At 37.8% G+C, this 18199-nt stretch overlaps 1 protein-coding gene across 1 annotated transcript in view; it reads right to left on the bottom strand.

Annotated features, from left to right (window-relative positions):
- The window catches only part of rps6ka2 (ribosomal protein S6 kinase, polypeptide 2), an 85214-nt gene that overhangs the window by 30538 nt on the left and 36477 nt on the right, over positions 1-18199 (bottom strand). Inside the window, exons 6-10 of the mRNA XM_073835214.1 lie at positions 10968-11074; positions 5348-5385; positions 5111-5253; positions 2609-2679; positions 2309-2397 (exon numbers count right to left, since the gene is read on the bottom strand). Of these exons, the coding sequence (XP_073691315.1) occupies positions 2309-2397; positions 2609-2679; positions 5111-5253; positions 5348-5385; positions 10968-11074 (448 nt within the window). The remainder of the gene's footprint in view (positions 1-2308; positions 2398-2608; positions 2680-5110; positions 5254-5347; positions 5386-10967; positions 11075-18199) is intronic.

The raw sequence follows: 18199 nt of genomic DNA on the forward strand, positions 1-18199 counted from the left end.
CCGGAGGAGGATGAATTCAGGACAGAGGAGGGAATCCATGGGGGAAAACACTACGGAAACAAAAAGACTGAAAAACTGAATGATAAACAAAACGGGGTGGAATACGCAAAAAAAAAAAAAAACTGTTTCGGTCGGGGGAAAATGGGAAAAACCAACAAGAAAGTCCGGGGGTGTGACAGCGCTGGTGAAAACAACACAAGACTTCACTTTTGCTTTCACTTTCGAGACCGTCTCGGACGGAGTTTAGTGTCCTTCAGCACAGCTGAAAGAGATCCGCGTTCAAGCGCACGCAATAGGCTGAAACTTGCCACAAAGCACCGGCAAAAATCAATAACAATGAATGTGTCAGGGGGAAAGAGTAAGGACATATTTGAATTATTTATTAATAAAGTAGTGTATTCTGAGTCAGTGTCGCAAAGATCACATAATGAAAAAGTTTTTGTTTTCGATTTGTTTTATTTTTCTATAGATATATTTATCATGTCTGTGAGGCATGTATTTGCTGAGTTTCGGTTAATTTTTGTGAAGTGTTCCTGTTCAAGAACGAGACGGCAGAAAGCGCATCATGTTTGTTTTCTTTATTTTATAAAAGCACTGTTTGTAACATTTTGTTGAGTGCACACAAATAAAAGTACACCCTTTACAGTTCCAAATGATGTATTACTCTTACCTTTGTGAGCAAAAATTCTAAATTGCTTCCACTGAAAAAGTTCAAGTGATCGCACTGACACCTCCATGTCCTGCAAAGCGGCTTTAGCTTCCACTCTCTGCACAAACTATTGAATATGCGCCTAATAGCACACATTTATCTAGGTTTAATGTTTAAACTAACATTGTTTTATACTTGAACTGTTTTATATCTATAGGCTAGATTTTATTTTAGGCAAGTCGTTATGATTGGAGAAGGCAACAAAAAATGCTCTGAAGAACGTTTTTCTAAATTAACTTAATAAAAAACTAAACTAAATATAATCACTTTGCCATTACATACAAAACTGAACTGAAACAGTAGTATAAGTTGTTTTGGGAGAAGGGGAAAAAAAACAGCTTGGGTCGAACCTAGGCCAAAAATTCTGATAAACTGTCGGACAAGGTCACTAATCTTAGTTTATAGAGATCTCACATAAAGTTCCACTATAATCAATAAAGTTCTCTAAACTACACATTGAATCTTTTAGTTACATTGCGTCTGCAATAATAATGAGATTACTCACGAGCGTGCAAAACGGCTCTTAATAAAAAACGCTGCTTTCAGCGGTGAGTGAATTCTGACAAACTGTTTCTAATTGTTCGAAATCAACAGATATGTCTGTGATTGGCTACATTGCTCAATGCTGCAAAAACACGGTGGATAGTTTGCCAGATCTTCAATTGCTTTTGCTCTCGTTTGAGGGAATTTAGCACCCTAGATAAGACCCCTCTTTCTTGGCTGGGATTGTTTAGAGCCCTTTGAAGCACTGCATTTTGGAAGTTCAAACTCAGAGGCACTATAGTCCACTGTATGGAGAGAAATCCTGAAATGTTTTCCTCAAAAAACATAATTTCTTTACGACTGAAGAAAGAAAGACATAATCTGTAAATTTTTGCTCTGGAAGTGAACTTCTCCTTTAACACCGTGAACAACAAAAAAAGTATGCAGTGTTTTGTAGCCGTGTAGTAGCGGTAGGTCACTACTAATTGACATTACATTGGTTAATGTAAATAATATAAGAGGAGTGGTGAAGAGGATCTTAGTGAACAGCAGTTTCACAGAAAAATATAATTTTACCAAAAAAAAAAAACAATGAAAAAAGACAACGGACTTAACCAAAATCTATAAACAATCATACATAAATGTCTAAAATTATTTAGAAATTTAAAAAAATATATAAAGCTAAAATTTTAAGAAAGAAAGAAAGAATAAAAGTATGAAAGTATGATTAATGTCAGTTTTTCTACATTCAATGCCAATGTCTTTTATCAAAAATGGAGAGAATCATACAATTTCCTTGGGATAGTTATCACGGTAACTAGTACAATAAAAAATGGTATCCATACAACAATAATATAATACAGTACATTGATTTACACCAACAATACTCAATTCTCAGCCTTAGTCTCTTTATTGTAGCTTTTTTGATGCATTGTAGCAAAAGGCTAATGTAGCTCTTTAATGTAACAATTGCAGGTTATCACTTACACTTACAATCTTAGTTTACGTTTCAGACTATCAAACCATTAGGATGGTCTTATGAAGCAGAGATAGAAGGCATGTGAATTGAATATTTGTTGGTTTAAAACAGTGTTTGGTTAATGTACGGTAACCTACCTAATCTATTGGAAGGGTTTCTTTTGAAAAGAGCCCGCAGTAAACTCTGAACTTCTGGGCTGAGGAACTGCGGCATGCCAAGTTTTGCCCTGAGAAAAAAAAGAAAAAGAAACCATTAAATCGGTTATTTATTTCTGAAAATAAATGAGACTGTGACGCATAGCCACAAACATCACAAATCATCTTGACAGATCCATTTGTGAGGACAACTTCAGAATTACAAATCTTTAAACCAAGAAAAAAACAAAACAAAACACTATAGTCTGTCAGAAAATGCACAAATACAACAATAATTCTTACTTGAGAATAAGTGCCATTGTCTCTTTGCGGTCTTTGCCTTGAAATGGCAGGGATCCAGTCAGCATTTCAAACTAGAGACAGTAATAGAAGCATCAGGCTTTGCTCTAGCAAGTTTATTTACGGATGATACAATAAGAGAAGTGTGTATTCAGCATTGCTGCACAGTAAAAACGCATACTGTGAAACCAAATCTGTCTCAGCATGCTAACTCTTATGTAACACTTCTCTGTGAGTGAATTCATTTAAGGCTGGGTTATGCTGTGGATATTTAGAAGTGAGCTTGTTAAATGGGCTGTAGTTATAAAGAGAGATTTCACAACAATTCCACCAAACAACAACTCAAATGTATTTATACAGTGTATTTCTTTAACAACACACATTGTTTCAAAGTATTTTAAAGAAAAAACTTAGATAATGTTCAAGATATCTTAAGATCTTCATGCCTCTCATTGCATTTAGCAGATTAGAGCTGGGTGATAATGTAGTTTAAAATGATATACTTATATACTAAATCATTTGGATCTGCATCAATTGGTTCAACAGCCCTGCATTCACTGTCAAACTTTTAAAGTTTATTTGGTTAATATCTGTACCACAAAAAATCAGCCACTCAGGTTGACCTGATCCAAACTCAGTCATTTTGCTGAGCTAATTATGTTTTGTCCATCCAATGGCTCAAGGTTTGGCTGCTTAGCATGATCCAAAAAAACCCACATTGGTAGATTTGGTGGAGCATAAATTATACTTCACCTTAAACATTTTAACTAGAAATCTCCTCCTTTTAACTGTTCAACATTAGTCGCACGCTCTTTAAAGTCAGGTGTTGCATCCATCTGAGCTCTTTATATTTACAAGTGTGCACCCCTTCAAAAATTATTTGCTCCAATAATGGCTGAGTCAGTTGCTTCTGAGGAAATGAAAATTCTCAGAGGACAAACCCTCATCTAGAAGCAATTACCGACAACAGCTCAAGGCAATAATAAAAAGGTGTTTTTGCCTAAGCAGATCTTTTCAGAATTAATAGAGGAATCTGTGGCCCAGTGCAGCAGCAATAAGAGATCCGCTGATGCAATCTTGTGAGGAAGTGTCCAACAAATATCATTTTCAGACCCACTGCTGAGTGTTTACCAAAATATTGTTGTTAGTTACACAAAAGTTAAACAAGTCTTGCTGATGCTGTGCTCCATTCAAAGTCAGATATGGAATATTCCTACTAAACAAAAGTTGACCAGATTTCTGAATTGGAAACTTAAGACATTTATCATTTAAGTGTTCAAAATATCATTGACATCTTACTTGTTATCTTTGTATGTGTTATCTTTGTGTATTTGAACCCTTTCCAACAATTACAATATGATTTTGAGATCCATCTTTTCACATTGAGAACTACTGAGGGACTCATATGCAACTATTACAGAAGGTTCAAACGCTCACTGATGCTCCAGAAGAAACAGTGCATTAAGAAAGTGAAAACTTTTTGAAGTTGTAGATCAGGGCAAATGTAACTTACTTTGTCTTTTAGGAAACATGTAAGTATCGTCTGTAGCTTCTGAAGGGCAGTACTAAATGAAAACAATATGATATTTAGGCCAAATAAGAAAATATTTACACATCTTCATTCTGTTCAAAAGTTTTCACCCCCTGGCTCTTAATGCATCGTTTTTTCCTTCTGGAGCATCAGTGAGCGTTTGAACCTTCTGTAATAGTTGCATATGAGTCCCTCAGTTGTCCTCAGTATGAAAATATGGATCTCAAAATCATACAGTTATTGGTGGAAAGGGTTCAAATACACAAAAATGCTGAAAAACTAAATAATTTGTGGGACCTGAAGGATTTTTTCTGAAGAACAGCTGGCAGTTTAACTGTTCAGTACAAACCTGCATAACATGTATTTTGTATGATCCCTCTTATTTCGGTGTATGTAAACTGCAAGGTGTATGTAAACTTTTGACTTCAACTGTATATAAAGTGGTACCTTCAAATAAATATGATTATATGTTGTTTTTTGTGTTAATTTTGTACAAAAAAGAAAAAAAAAAGGGAAAAAAGGAAGTAATCTACAGTATATGTACCTGTTATACTGTGTTGACTTTTGCAATAAACAATTTTGTTTGTAATTATATCTGTTGTATCCATGCCTTTTGTAAAGGGGGCAAAAATCACCTTGTACCTTATTGGAAAAATATCACGGTATACTTTTTTAGTTATATCACCCAGCCGTTTGCATTTCTGCCTTCAAGTGGGGGAAAGTGCACTTCAGAAAGTAAAGTTTCTTTCTAAGTTGAAAGGAAAGCAGCATAGCAAGGCTAGTTAATAAATTAAAATATCTAAAGTATGAATGTGCTTAATAAATCTGCACCAAAATGGGCTGTGGGAACCCCACAGAGCAGCGGCCACATCATTCTTTAGCCCCAAGCTAGTGCTACACACGCTCATAACACTAAAACACTGCAGTGCTCACATGGCCCACTATGATGCTTCACTATCTGCAAGGACACTTACCATTAAGACGCCAAAGGACCACCAGTCAGCACTTTGAGTGTGACCTCGTCTATTGACCACCTCTGGGGCCATGTACTCGATGGTCCCGCAGAACGAGTATGCTCGTTTATCATTGTCGATTGCCTCTTTGCTCAGACCAAAATCTGAGAGCAGAGAAGATATTAAAGCATCGGTCGATGACAAACATTAAGAATTGGATCGTGTGGTGAAAGCAAATGAAACAAAAAGCATGCTTGCCTGTGATCTTTATGTGGCCTTCTTCATCAAGGAGAATGCTGGGAAGGGAAAGCAACAGTGAATTAGATTTCATTTCTATATTACGGTATAGAGAACAGCTACTGAATTAAAATGAGATTTTTGTTGTTTGAGAAATTTGTTCTTTGCAATAGTACAAACCTCTCTATATTAATAACATCTTAAAACGTTGAGTTTAGTTGTTTATATACACTACCAGTCAAAAGTGTTTGACTGTAATATTTGTAATTTTTCTTTAAGATTTGTAATTATTTCATTACAACTCAACTTTGTAAGAGTTGTAATGTTTTTAAAGAAGTCTCCTCTGCTCACCAAGCCTGCATTTATAGTAACATTTTGAAATATTGTAACTATTTAAAATAGCTGTTTTTTATTTGAATATATTTTAAAATGTATTCATGTGATCAAAGCTAAATTTTCAGCATCATTACTCCAGTCTTAAGAGTCACATGATCCTTCAGAAATCGTTCTGATATGCTGATTTGCTGAAACATTTATTATTACTAATATTTATTATAAATGTATTATTTATTATAAATTAAACTATTATCAATATTTAAAACAGTTGATTACATCATTTCAAGATTCTTTGAAATAAAATGCTTTTGTAATATTATACACTACACTCTTAAAAATAAAGGTTCTTTATTGGCATCAGTGGTTCTATAAAGAACCTTGCACATCAATGGAACCTTTGAAATGCAGTAAAGGTTCTTTATAGTAAAAAAAAAAGGTTCTTTGGATTTTTAAAATGTTCTTTAAAATGGTTCTTTTAAGAACTGTTCTCTAAAAGGTTCTTTAGGGAACCAAAAAGGGTTCTTCTATGGCATCACTGCAAAAACACCCTTTCGGAACCTTTATTTTTAAGAGTGTCTACCTTTCAAAATCTTGGAATCAGTATAAGAAATTATAGAAATTAACTTTTATTTAGCAAGGATGCTTTAAATTGATGAAAAGTGATGATAAAGACATTCATAATGTTACAAAAGATTTCTATTTCAGGTGAATGATGTTCTTCTGAACTTTCCAGTCATCAAAGAAACCTGAAAAACCTTCTACTCTGATGTTTTCTACTATGCATCTACTATGCAGTTTAAATATAATAATAATAAATCAGAATGAATTATTTCTGAAGGATCATGTGACTGGAGTAATCAGCTTTAAAATCACAGGAATGTATTATATTTTAAAATATATTCAAACACAAAACATTTATTTTAAATAGTAAAAATGTTTCTAAATTATAATGTTTTGCTGTACTTTGGATCAAATAAATGCAGGCTTGGTGCGCAGAAGAGTGTATGAAGAACAATGTCACAACTTGCCATATTAACCCAGTATTAAAGACTTATGGATTTATATTCAACAAAATAAATAATTATAATATAGAATTATTAAAAAATGATTTTTTTGTGTATGCATTCACTAAGTATGTCTTTTTTTATTTAATTTACAGGATTATCCATGAACAGACCTTAAAACATTATAAAATATAATTCATTTTTACAGTTACTATAAAACAGGATTTTGTTCATACCTACAGCTTAAATAAAATTACATAAAAATATAGTTAAATACCACAAATTAAGGTTTATCACAAGGTAAACGCTATACTTCCTTTAGAGCTCTCAGAAGTAGGTAGGGGTGACAAGATCCTATATGCCATTTGCCACCTATGACAGGTCTCAGAACAGCATGCCCTCAAGAGATATAGAGGCTCCCATCGAGACCTGCTCTCAGGCCACCTCCATTTTCACCTTCTCAGACGTGAGCCACAAGGAATAGCTCTTCTACCGTATGGAGTGTCCCTTTCATTATTTCCAGCAATGAATCTCCCTCAAGAGCCAATTCAGAGTGCAGGTGAGCTTGGTTTTGGCCCATTGTTTGAGTAGATATGAGAGAGACAAGCCATGAAAGAGCATTACTGTAAGTGGGAGCACAGGAAGGATTATATTACAGGGCTAGTAGTTGTTCATCGCAGCTCAACAATAGGATATTTTCCTGCTGGTCTAGGTCAGGAATGGTTCTTAAAGGATTAGTTCACTTCCAGAACAAAAATGTACAGATAATGTACCCCCTTGTCATCCAAGATGTTCATGTCTTTCTTTCTTCAGTCGTAAAAAATTATGTTTTTTGAGGAAAACGTTTTAGGATTTCTCTCCATATAATGGATATGTATGGTGCCCCCAAGTTTGAACTTCCAAAATGCAGTTTAAACGTAGTTTTAAAGGACTCTAAATGATCCCAGCCGAGGATGAAGGGTATTCGATTTAGCGAAATGATCGGTTATTTTCAATTTCTATACTTTTTAACCTCAAATGCTCGTCTTGTCTCATCTCTGTGATGCGAATGCGTAGTCTGTGTGATCCGGGGTCAATAAAGTTAGGGTATGTCGAAAAACTACCATTTCGTTTTCTTCCCCAACATCAAAATCATCCAGTATTTACAAAGTGAACATACAAAGAAGATCAAATGCCCTTTAAAAAAAGGTAAAACAGCGATGCAGGGCGATTTTGAAGTTAAAAACGAAAACAAGATGGGGGGTTTTCAACATACCCTAACTGTATTGACCCAGATCACACTACGCACATGCATCGCAGAGACGAGACAAGATGAGCATTTGAGGTTAAAAAGTATATAAATTGTCATTCTATTTAGAAAATAACCAATCGTTTAACTAGATAAGACCCTTCTTCCTCGCCTGGGATCGTTTAGAGCCCTTTGAAGCTGCCTTTAAAATGCATTTTGGAAATTCAAACTTGGGGGCACCATACATATCCATTATATGGAGAGAAATGTATTCCTCATAAATATTTATTTTCAACTGAAGAAAGACATGAACATCTTGGATGACAAGGGGGTGAGTACATTATCTGTACGTTTTTATTCGGGAAGTGAACTAATCCTTTAAGAATGACATTTAATAGTACTAGCCTACTCATGTGGTTGCCTTGTTTACTACAATAAATTCAACAATGGAAAAGCTTAATGATTAATTTAAAGGGATAGTTCACCCAAAAATGAAAATTTGATGTTTATCTGCTTACCCCCAGGGCATCCAAGATGTAGGTGACTTTGTTTCCTCAGAAAAACACAAAGATTTTTAACGAAAACCAGTGCAGTCTGCCAGCCATATCATGGACCGTGACATGTGAACGCGCTCTGGCGTAGAATACGCAAACGCCGTAAGGGGAAATCAGTGAAAAGTCCCGGATGAGTTTGCACAAGCAAATGTAATCTTTTAGCTTTAAATCGGTTTGAACAATCAGGATAAGCGCAAGTAATTACCATTTTGAATAGCCGCTATACCCACACTCTCTGTGCACTGTGTAAACAATGAGTGTTGTATACATGTGACAGATCGCTTCCGGCGTTTGCGTATTCTACGCCAGAGTGCGTTCACATGTCACGATCCGGATGACAAGCTCGTGCTCTGGGCTGCGTTCTCCGATAACATTGTCTCTTAGCGCGCTATGAAGACTCAAAAGGTACACCTTAACTACAGGTATACCTTTCCTATGTGTGTTCTCTGAACTAAACCTTAGAATGTTGCTTAAGGTAAACCTTCTTAAGTGCGACCTTAGCAGGTGCTGTCCATGGTGGAGGTGCTGAAAAGGTTGATATCGATGCCTCGATGATCGATTGTGCGCTCTTTCCTTCACAGCGGTATAGGTAAAGTATTGAGAAAACAATGTTTTTTTTTATAAAGATGCGTTTTAGAAATAGTACAAACTGCATTTATCGATGGAGAGAGGATGCGTACAATAGGGTTGCCACCCGTCCCTTAAAATACGGAATCGTCCCGTATTTGAGAATGAAATTGCGCGTCCCGTTTTGAATCAATACGGGACGGGTTTTGTCCCGTATTTTTTATCTTTTTTTTTTAAAGCAGCATCTCATGCAAATCATCCCACACGCATTTTATGAAGATGGCTCCTTTCCTACTTTTGATTGGGTAATACTTGATGTCATCGTTAGTTTGATTGGTTTTTTAACTGTCCAGTTAAAGGAGGGCGGGTCTTTTAAGCAGAGTCTGGCAATTCTACACCGGACGCGACAGTTGCCGCGCCGCAACAGCTACAGTCTATCTACACTGGACGCGACAAAGTGACCGTTGCAAATCATTTAAACTTTGTGTGAGCACGTCATAAATAGAATGCGGCAGCAAATTACTGTCAAGGATTTGCCGTGTCGAGCCGCACCGCCCAGTGTAGACAGCATAATAGGTTCTATTGTATTTTGTCGCGTCACGCCGCGCCGCTTGCAGTGTAAAAACGGCAGATACTTCTCCAGGTAACCCCCCGCGTCTTAAAGGGTTCGTTTGCAGGAGGATTTGTTTTCTGTCAAATGGTTGCCTTGGGATAGTAATTAAAAAAGCTAACAACCATTAGTGTATGGAAACTTTATTAATGAAAACACTTCCATACACTGGGTGTAGGCTATAACAACTTAAGTATTTTATGAGTAAAATTTTAAAGTAAAGTAAAAATTTAAATTTAATACTAAATCAGATTTTATATTAAATGTTCATATAAAATTTTCTGTGTAATTAAACTGCGATGTAAAAAAGCTTTTTGCGTGGTGGCCACTAGCGGTATGAACCGTCAGCAGCGATGAGGTATAGCTAAGAGTGCTCTATGACTTACAGAAGGTATACTTAACTAAGAAGGTTTCGGAAAACACGTATTAACGATAAGGTACTTCTTAAAGTACAACTTAAGAACGACATAGCGTTAAGGTGGTTTCGGAGAACGCAGCCCTGGATAGATGGACGTGGCTGTGTTTCAAAAGTAAAAACAATATATAAATACTGTTCAGTTTCTCACAAAAACCGATCGTTTCATGTCTTAGGACATCAATGTATCGTCACGAGCCGCAGGGTGTAATTTGGATTTGTCTGTGCATGTTTTTGTTTACTTTTAAAGGTTTGGTGCCCATCCACTCATATTATTTGGCTGGCAGACTGCACCGGTTTTCGTTAAAAATCTTTGTTTGTGTTCTGCTGAGGACACAAAGTCACCTACATCTTGGATGCCCTGGGGGTAAGCAGATAAACATCAAATTTTCATTTTTGGGTGAACTATCCCTTAAAGGACTCTCTCTCTGTTGATCAGCCAAAGTTTGTTTTTCTTGCTCTTTTTTTAGAATATCTCCAGGCCTACAAGTGTGCTAGATTATTTGATCCCTGTACACATTTCAGTCTAATGTGAAGGAATAAGCTATGACAAGCACTCTGGATCCAACAGAAGGACACAAAACAGATGCTGCTGCAACTGCACCAAAGAAACAGTAGCAGAGAAGCTCTCGGGACGGTTGCATCACCCAGTTTGAACCTCTGAATTATGACTGTAATTACATGAGAGTTTCACAGAGTTCTTTTGACTCTAATCCAGATGTGGATTATACTGTTGCTTGAAAATGCAGGACGTAAGCCCTCCTGAACATTACGTCCAATCCGAGGTCATGCTGAGGTTATCAACACAAGGTCATTCTTGTGGCCTTACAGGCACAAGGTCACTATCTAGGGCATGTAGGTTACAGTGTACATTAAAAAAAAAAAACATAATTGAATTTACTGATAAGACAAGGGGTTTGGTCTTACTTCTCTGGTTTAAGATCACGGTAGATGATGCCCAGACTATGAAGATGATCCAAAGCCAAGGCCAGCTCAGCCAAATAGAACTTCACATCTTCCTCAGTAAACATTACCTAGAAAGAAAAAAAAAATGTATATCATAAATAACTAATTTTCATTTAGCCAATGCTTTCACAGAAATACAAATCCCTTTAGGATTATGGATTTGAACAAGGCCCTAACCAGAACATTTTGTCATGTAACTCATCCCACACAGCCTGTGTTATGGACATTAATCATACCTCAAATCATACGGCTTGTTGAGGGGAGGTGTATTATTACTTTTCTTGGACATTAGGGTTATGATTTTCACCTGGAGAAAAATGATTTGCACAGAAGAAGGGGAGGCAAGCATTTACAAAATCTAGTTATTTATTTAACTAATGCTTTAACCTATAAGGTACAGTTAAACTTAATAGAAAACCAGCACTCTTGGGTTTTACCTGTGGATAAATGAGTCAACAAATCAACCTTGGCATGAAATGATAATGTCATAACATATTGAGGGTTATTTCTTAAAATAGCATTTTCAATAGGCTATGTTCTGAATTATAAATTAATATCTATACAGCAAGACTCTGTACCTGTAGTTTATAAAATCAAATGAGAATTATATTTACGGTAATGCACTTACAATAGCAGCCGGCTGTAAATAACCCAGCATATTTCTTTAATGCAGAACCTGGCCAATGACAGATCTTCAATAAAACTGCAGTAGCAGTGTGTTCTTATATTTGGAAGTCCAAAAATTGCTCTTTTGCAAGCTAATTTTAATCACCGGGAGATTTATTTAGACTTTGTAGAGAGCATCAGGGGACAGACAGTGCCATATTGAGGAGGGTAGATTGGCGTAACAAGTTCCAGCCAGGAGAACAGCAGCTGTTGCAGCCAGATGAGAGATTTGAGCACCAGCGGTAATTAATTTACGTCTCACTTCCCAAGCACGGTTCTGCAACGGAGAATCACGATTAAATCAAGTGCATGAATATCTCGGTAAAAGTGCTCCAGTTTCTTTTTAATTCACACTTTACAGAGACTGATTAGTCACTGGAAGTATGTGCAGGAGCTGCTCTTTATGGAAAGTGCAACTGTTGTTGGCCTACATACACTTTTGTCCAACGAAAAGCTCTCTAGAGTGAGAATCCCAGCTAGGAATTGTCATTGTTCTAAGAATGCTCTGAGAACATTATGCTATGTTCTGGTAATAGTTTCAGTGGCAAGCTTCATTGTAGTTTTCTAGAATATTCTCTTAAAACAAAATCTAAAAATGTTTATTGATAGCATTATTAGAACAACATCCTTTAACATATTAATAAAGATTTAAGCAGGAAGCTTTGACATTGGATGTAAACTCAAATGCTGCTCAAATGTTGGCTGAAAAAAAAAAAAAAAAAAAAAAACCCTTTGTTTGATGAAGCTTTGTCTTTATTAAAAACCCCAAAACATCACAAACACAAACATCAAGAATCAGTGTATGAATCTCAAAAATAGTGACATACTTCTTGCTGCAATGTATTCTGGGTGCAATCATACAAAACTCATCCAGGACTCCCAGAATGCACTGCAGCATTAAGGATGTCACCATTGTTGAGATTCATACACTGATTCTTGGTGTGTGTGGCTAAGCATTCATTAGCTTCATGTAATTGATAAGCAATGCGGTTAAAAAATTATAGACAGTAATACAGGCTATCTGATTAGAACACTGCTGGATCTTATGCTGTTGAAGCACATTACTACAGTCACAAATATGAAGTTAATAGCATAGACTTTAGAGTAGATCAGTTGGTCAGATCACTACATATTGATAACAACTTTGACATCAGCAAGTAACCAACATCATCTGATTTTTTTCTGTTGTTTTATTCATAAGAACCATAGTTTGTTATGACTAAAACAAAACATCCAAGAGATAAATTGCCCAACTAAGGAAACACTTATCACCACAATGGTGGCATCAACATCTAAACCTATGTTCATCTCAATAAGACCTTTTGTAAAAAAGTCAATCTGGTTTATAATAAGTGAAGCTGGTAATGTTGTTTTTGCAGTTATTTAATGACGCTGGAGCTTGACATCAGACAAAGGTTGGGTTTTCACTTTTAACCAGAATTTGACTTCTGAGCAATTTAAGTCCACATCTAGTGTGATGGGAAGCGTTATTAGAATTTTAGAGAATAGAATTTTAGAATTTTAGAGAATGTTATCCTAGAATATTCTAGGAACTAAAATAAAACTAAAAACATTTCCAGAACATGAAAAATTTCTAGCTGAGATGCCACTCACCTGTGATGTATATAGCTGTATATTACATATAGCTGCTGTAATGCTATTTGCTGTTTAAGCCCACTTTTTCAGTGGCGCTTTGGTTTCAGAATTATGTTTCCCATTAATTTTCCCATAGGGATTTAAAAAAATAAATAGATAAATAAAATAATGAAGAGTTATAAGCCATGAACAAAACCAGCCTGCTACGAGGTGAATCATAACATACAAAAACTTTGATTTAAAGCAAAAGGAACAAGACTGTACTCAACAACTTTGATGAAGAAAATACATAAATAAACAGTGTTGTCCAAAAGTTTGGGATCATTTTCAATCAATTTAAATAATTAAAAATGTAAATAAAAAATGATTCTTGATTTCCTGTGACTGACTGATCGTAGATGTGATTCAGTCACCTATTGCTGAGTGAAAATAAAATTACAACAGTTAATCAATCGAAAATTAAGAAAAAATTTTAATAATATACAAATAGCATGAGAGAGATTTATCTTTATTGTTGGACACTTGATGGTCAATTTGGATGTCTTGTTGGACAATTTCAAGACAAACTTTGCTGTCATCCATTTAAAACTGCTAAAAAATTATACCATTTTAAGATGAGTGATACTTATATGCCCCCTATTGCAATACACAACTGTTTTTTGAGATTTTTGAGATAAAAACAAATCTCTTTAATGTGTCACACCATAGTACATTATGTCACACTAAAGGACAGAACTTGTCATTGTTATTAAAGTATTTCTATTTAATTTTTAACATGTCAAAGGACAAATCAACAACATTTTCTGCATAAACATCATCGATTAATGTAATTATTGCATTTAAGAAAATTAAAAATGATCAAAAATAATAAATAAATACATAAATAAATCTTATTTAATTATTCAAAAAGCTTTTTAAAGTGCTGTCCTGTGGTGTGACATAATGTACTATTGTAAAGGACAAAAACGTAACACTGTTGTAGTGGTTCCAAAAAATGTAAAAACAAACAAAATGTTTAAACAATTCTGAGATTTACCATGTGCACATGTCATGGGCTTGACAGGGGGCTTCAGTAACATGATCATGAATGGGGTCCTTCAACTAATTAAAGTTTTTTCTGGAATTGGCCGATTTAAAATCAGGATATGGTGTCACACCAGAGGACAGTTAATTAATCATTGAAAAACGCCTGGGGAAGAGAAGTGAGTTCAACAATTCATCCCTGATACCATATAATCTTGTTATCCTAAAGCAAAGTGGCCTATATGATGTACAATGACACAAAGAGGTCCACAAGCAATTAATAAAGACAACTATCTCTAAGCAACCAGAATAAAGACAGAACGATGTGACTGATGAAGAGTGACGCGCACAATAAAGCCCAGACAGGTGCAGAAAACGGGTTGTTTAGCTGAGCGAATGAGCATGGCCAATGAGTCACATTAATCAATGTCTGAAGGAAACGTCTGCTCCAGAAAAGTGTGGGGCTGATACTGGGTTTAAAATCATTTTTTATGTGCTGGAGCTTAGGAGATTTTCAAACTGGGCAACAACTTGACTGGGAGAGTCCCACAGGAATAATGCGTGTAAACATGATCTAAACTGAATCTATAATGGTACATAACACAATTTGCATATCCTGAAGAAAATGTCGGCTTGTGCCATGTTGCTAGGGTATTCTAGGTAGCTATCAAGGAGTTCTGAGTGATTTCTATAGCAGTGATGAGCTATAATGACCCAGGTTAAAAGAGCCCACCCATAAATCTCTTTGATATTCAGAGCCATTTAGCCATTTTCTCATCTATAATGTGAAAATCAGTCTGATTGCTTTCTAAATTAATAGCACACCTATCCTCAATAGGCTGCATGATTTGAGGTATCATTCATCTGTAGCACAAGTTACACACCAAAGTTTAATACTGATGCTTATGGGTTTGTTTAAGTATGAGCAGTAGTAAAAAGGTGCTTGATTTAACAACTGCTCATTTCCATAAACAGCTCATACAATCAGCATGAGGCTGTTTAAAATAAAACAGCGGTTTTGTCATAGATAATGCAAATATAGAATTCTTTCTTGCTTTCAATCATAATTGCTTCTGTGCTTTGAACCTCCAGTGTACATGTTTGTAGCACAGGAACAGATGCCATCATTTTATAAGGTGTAAGAAAAACAGTACTTGGCCTAGATCAGTATAGCAACACGAGATGATGCCACATCTTTAAAGCCAAATATTATGCTTTTAAATAAACCTTGCCATCTCTCATCCGATTACCACGGCAACAAAGTTATTCTTGGTGGTTTGCTGCATGTGCTTTTTATAGATTTAAACCACTCACTCTGCGGTTAGAGAACTCTTTAACATCAGAGGCTGTAATTATGATAAGTGTGAAACCTAAGAAGGACTATAATATAGGACTCTAATATACTGGATAAAGTACAAACTCAATTTTTAAGCATAAAAATTATAGTTCCCTTCCGGGAACTCGGCTGCGTCAAACCACGCTCTGAATGTAGTCTGTAACCAATCAAATGATGGGAGTGACGTCACCGGTGTGGTGACGTAAGCAACCAGGAAGTATAAAGCACGTACGTTTCAAACCGGCGTCAGCTTTTGTCATTCAGCGAAGCGCTATATGTTGGTCTGTCTGTTGCATATTGCTGTTTTTCTGTGCCAGTTTGCAAAACTATTTTGAGCAATATGTCAACCAAGAAAGGGGGAAAGTTTGAATTTAGAACAGCGGTTGAGCAGCCACACAGACGGTGTGTTCCTCCCTGCCAACGTTTTATTGTTGGTGGGGATACACACAGTCTGTGTGTAGTCTGCTTGGGAGTGGAGCATGCACAGTCAGCTCTCGAGGGGGCTGGCTGCCCGCAGTGCGATCGTCTTCCACTGCGGGTGCTCCATTCTCGGAAGGCTCTCTTTGAGGAGGGAGCCTTCACCAGCGTTCCTCGCGGGTCTGGCCCCGCTTCCGCTGAGGCGCTCGTGGGGTTTGCAGCTCAATCTGTTAGAGGGAATGGAGACGGGTGAACCCCTATCTCCTTCCTCACCTAGCAGACCGCACTGCGGTTTCTTCCCTCCGGGATGAGGCATCAACACTTCTCTTATCTTCCTCCGAGGAGGTTGATGTAGAGAGTGTTGACGAACCACAACCGCTCCCTCGATCCCCGCTCTTGGAGGTGGTTACTCGTGCGGTGACCAAGCTTAACATCAGCTGGCCCGCCGAGCAAACATATGAGCCGCAGAAAAGCAAACTTGATGAACGCTTTCTGCGGACTAAAACACCACCTCCAAGACGGAGCCTTCTGTTTTTCCCAGATCTCCACAGTGAGCTGTCGAGATCATGGGAAAAACCTTTTTCCCATTGATCAAAAAAGCCCGTTTATTCACCCCCTCCTCTGTTTACTACAGTAATGTGGGAGGGGTGGATGAGTGTGGCTATAAGATGATGCCACGGGTTGAACAGACGCTCGCGAGCTATCTGTCACCCGATTTGGCATCATCGCTGAAGGCTCCGTCCTTACCCTCCAAGCCACTCAAAACAACTTCGGGCTTGTTGGGTAAGGGGTACACAGCAGCGGGTCAGGCTGGTGCATGCTTGCATATGATGTCCATCTTGCAGGCGTACCAGGCTGACCTGCTGAAGGAATTAGACGATGGTGAGGAGGTCAATGTTTCGGAGTTGCGCCGTACTGCAGATTTGGCTCTCCGTGCCACAAAGGAGACCGCCCGTGCTATTGGGCGGTCTATGGCAGCCCTTGTGGCCGCGGAGAGACATCTGTGGCTGACCCTGTCCGACATGAAAGAAAAGGACAGGGTCCTCCTCTTGTATTCAATTCGGCGCTCCGCTGCCACCTTTCAACAGGGTATTTCCTACTCTTGTAAGCCCCGAGCAGGTTCTGGTAATGGAACAGGAAGTAAATTCTCTTCTGAGGAAGGAGGCCATCGAAGGTGGTCCCTCCTCAACACAGAGAGTCCAGGTTCTACAGCCGGTACTTCATTGTTCCCAAGAAGGATGGAGGGCTGCGGCCCATTCTAGATCTCAGACAGTTGAACTGCTCAGTCAGAAAACTGAAGTTCAAGATGTTAACTGTCAGGCAGGTCGTGTCTCAAATCAGGTCCGAGGACTGGTTTGTCAAGATAGATCTGAAAGACGCGTACTTTCACGTCTCCATCCTTTCTCAACACAGGAAGTTTCTCAGGTTCGCTTTCAGGGGCGACGCTTACCAATACAGAATTCTTCCTTTCGGCCTAGCACTCTCACCCCGCACTTTTACGAAGTGTGTGGATGCTGCTCTGGCTCCTCTGTGACTCCAGGGCATCCGCATTCTCAACTACATAGACGACTGGCTGATTTTAGCCAGCTCGGAACAGTTAGCGGTTCAACATCGAGGTGTTGTTCTCGCTCACATGAAAGAGCTGGGGTTGAGACTCAACACCAAGAAAAGTGTGCTGTCTCCATTACAGAGAACCACTTATCTAGGTGTCGTATGGGATTCGACCACAATGCAGGCACATATGTCACCTGCTCGGATCGAGTCGATCCTTACTGCAGTAAATGCGGTCAAGCTAGGCCTGTCACTCACTGTCAAATAGTTCCAAGTACTGTTAGGTCTAATGGCAGCTGCATCCAACGTGATACCTTTTGGACTGCTGTACATGAGACTGCTACAGTGGTGGCTCAAAACCAAGGGGTTCTCCCCGAGGGGAAATCCATTCCGCAGGATCAAGGTCACGCAGCAATGCCTACGTGCCTTGGACATGTGGAAGAAACCACACGCTAGCGACAGATGCTTCCCTCACCGGTTGGGGAGCGGTCATGAGTGGCCGCTCGGCCTGCGGTCTGTGGAGTGGTCATCATCTCTCATGGCACATAAACTGTCTAGAGATGCTGGCTGTATTCAAGGCCCTAAAACACTTTATCTCAGACCT

This window comes from Garra rufa, chromosome 2, assembly GCF_049309525.1.
Source record: "Garra rufa chromosome 2, GarRuf1.0, whole genome shotgun sequence".
Taxonomy (NCBI): domain Eukaryota; kingdom Metazoa; phylum Chordata; class Actinopteri; order Cypriniformes; family Cyprinidae; genus Garra; species Garra rufa.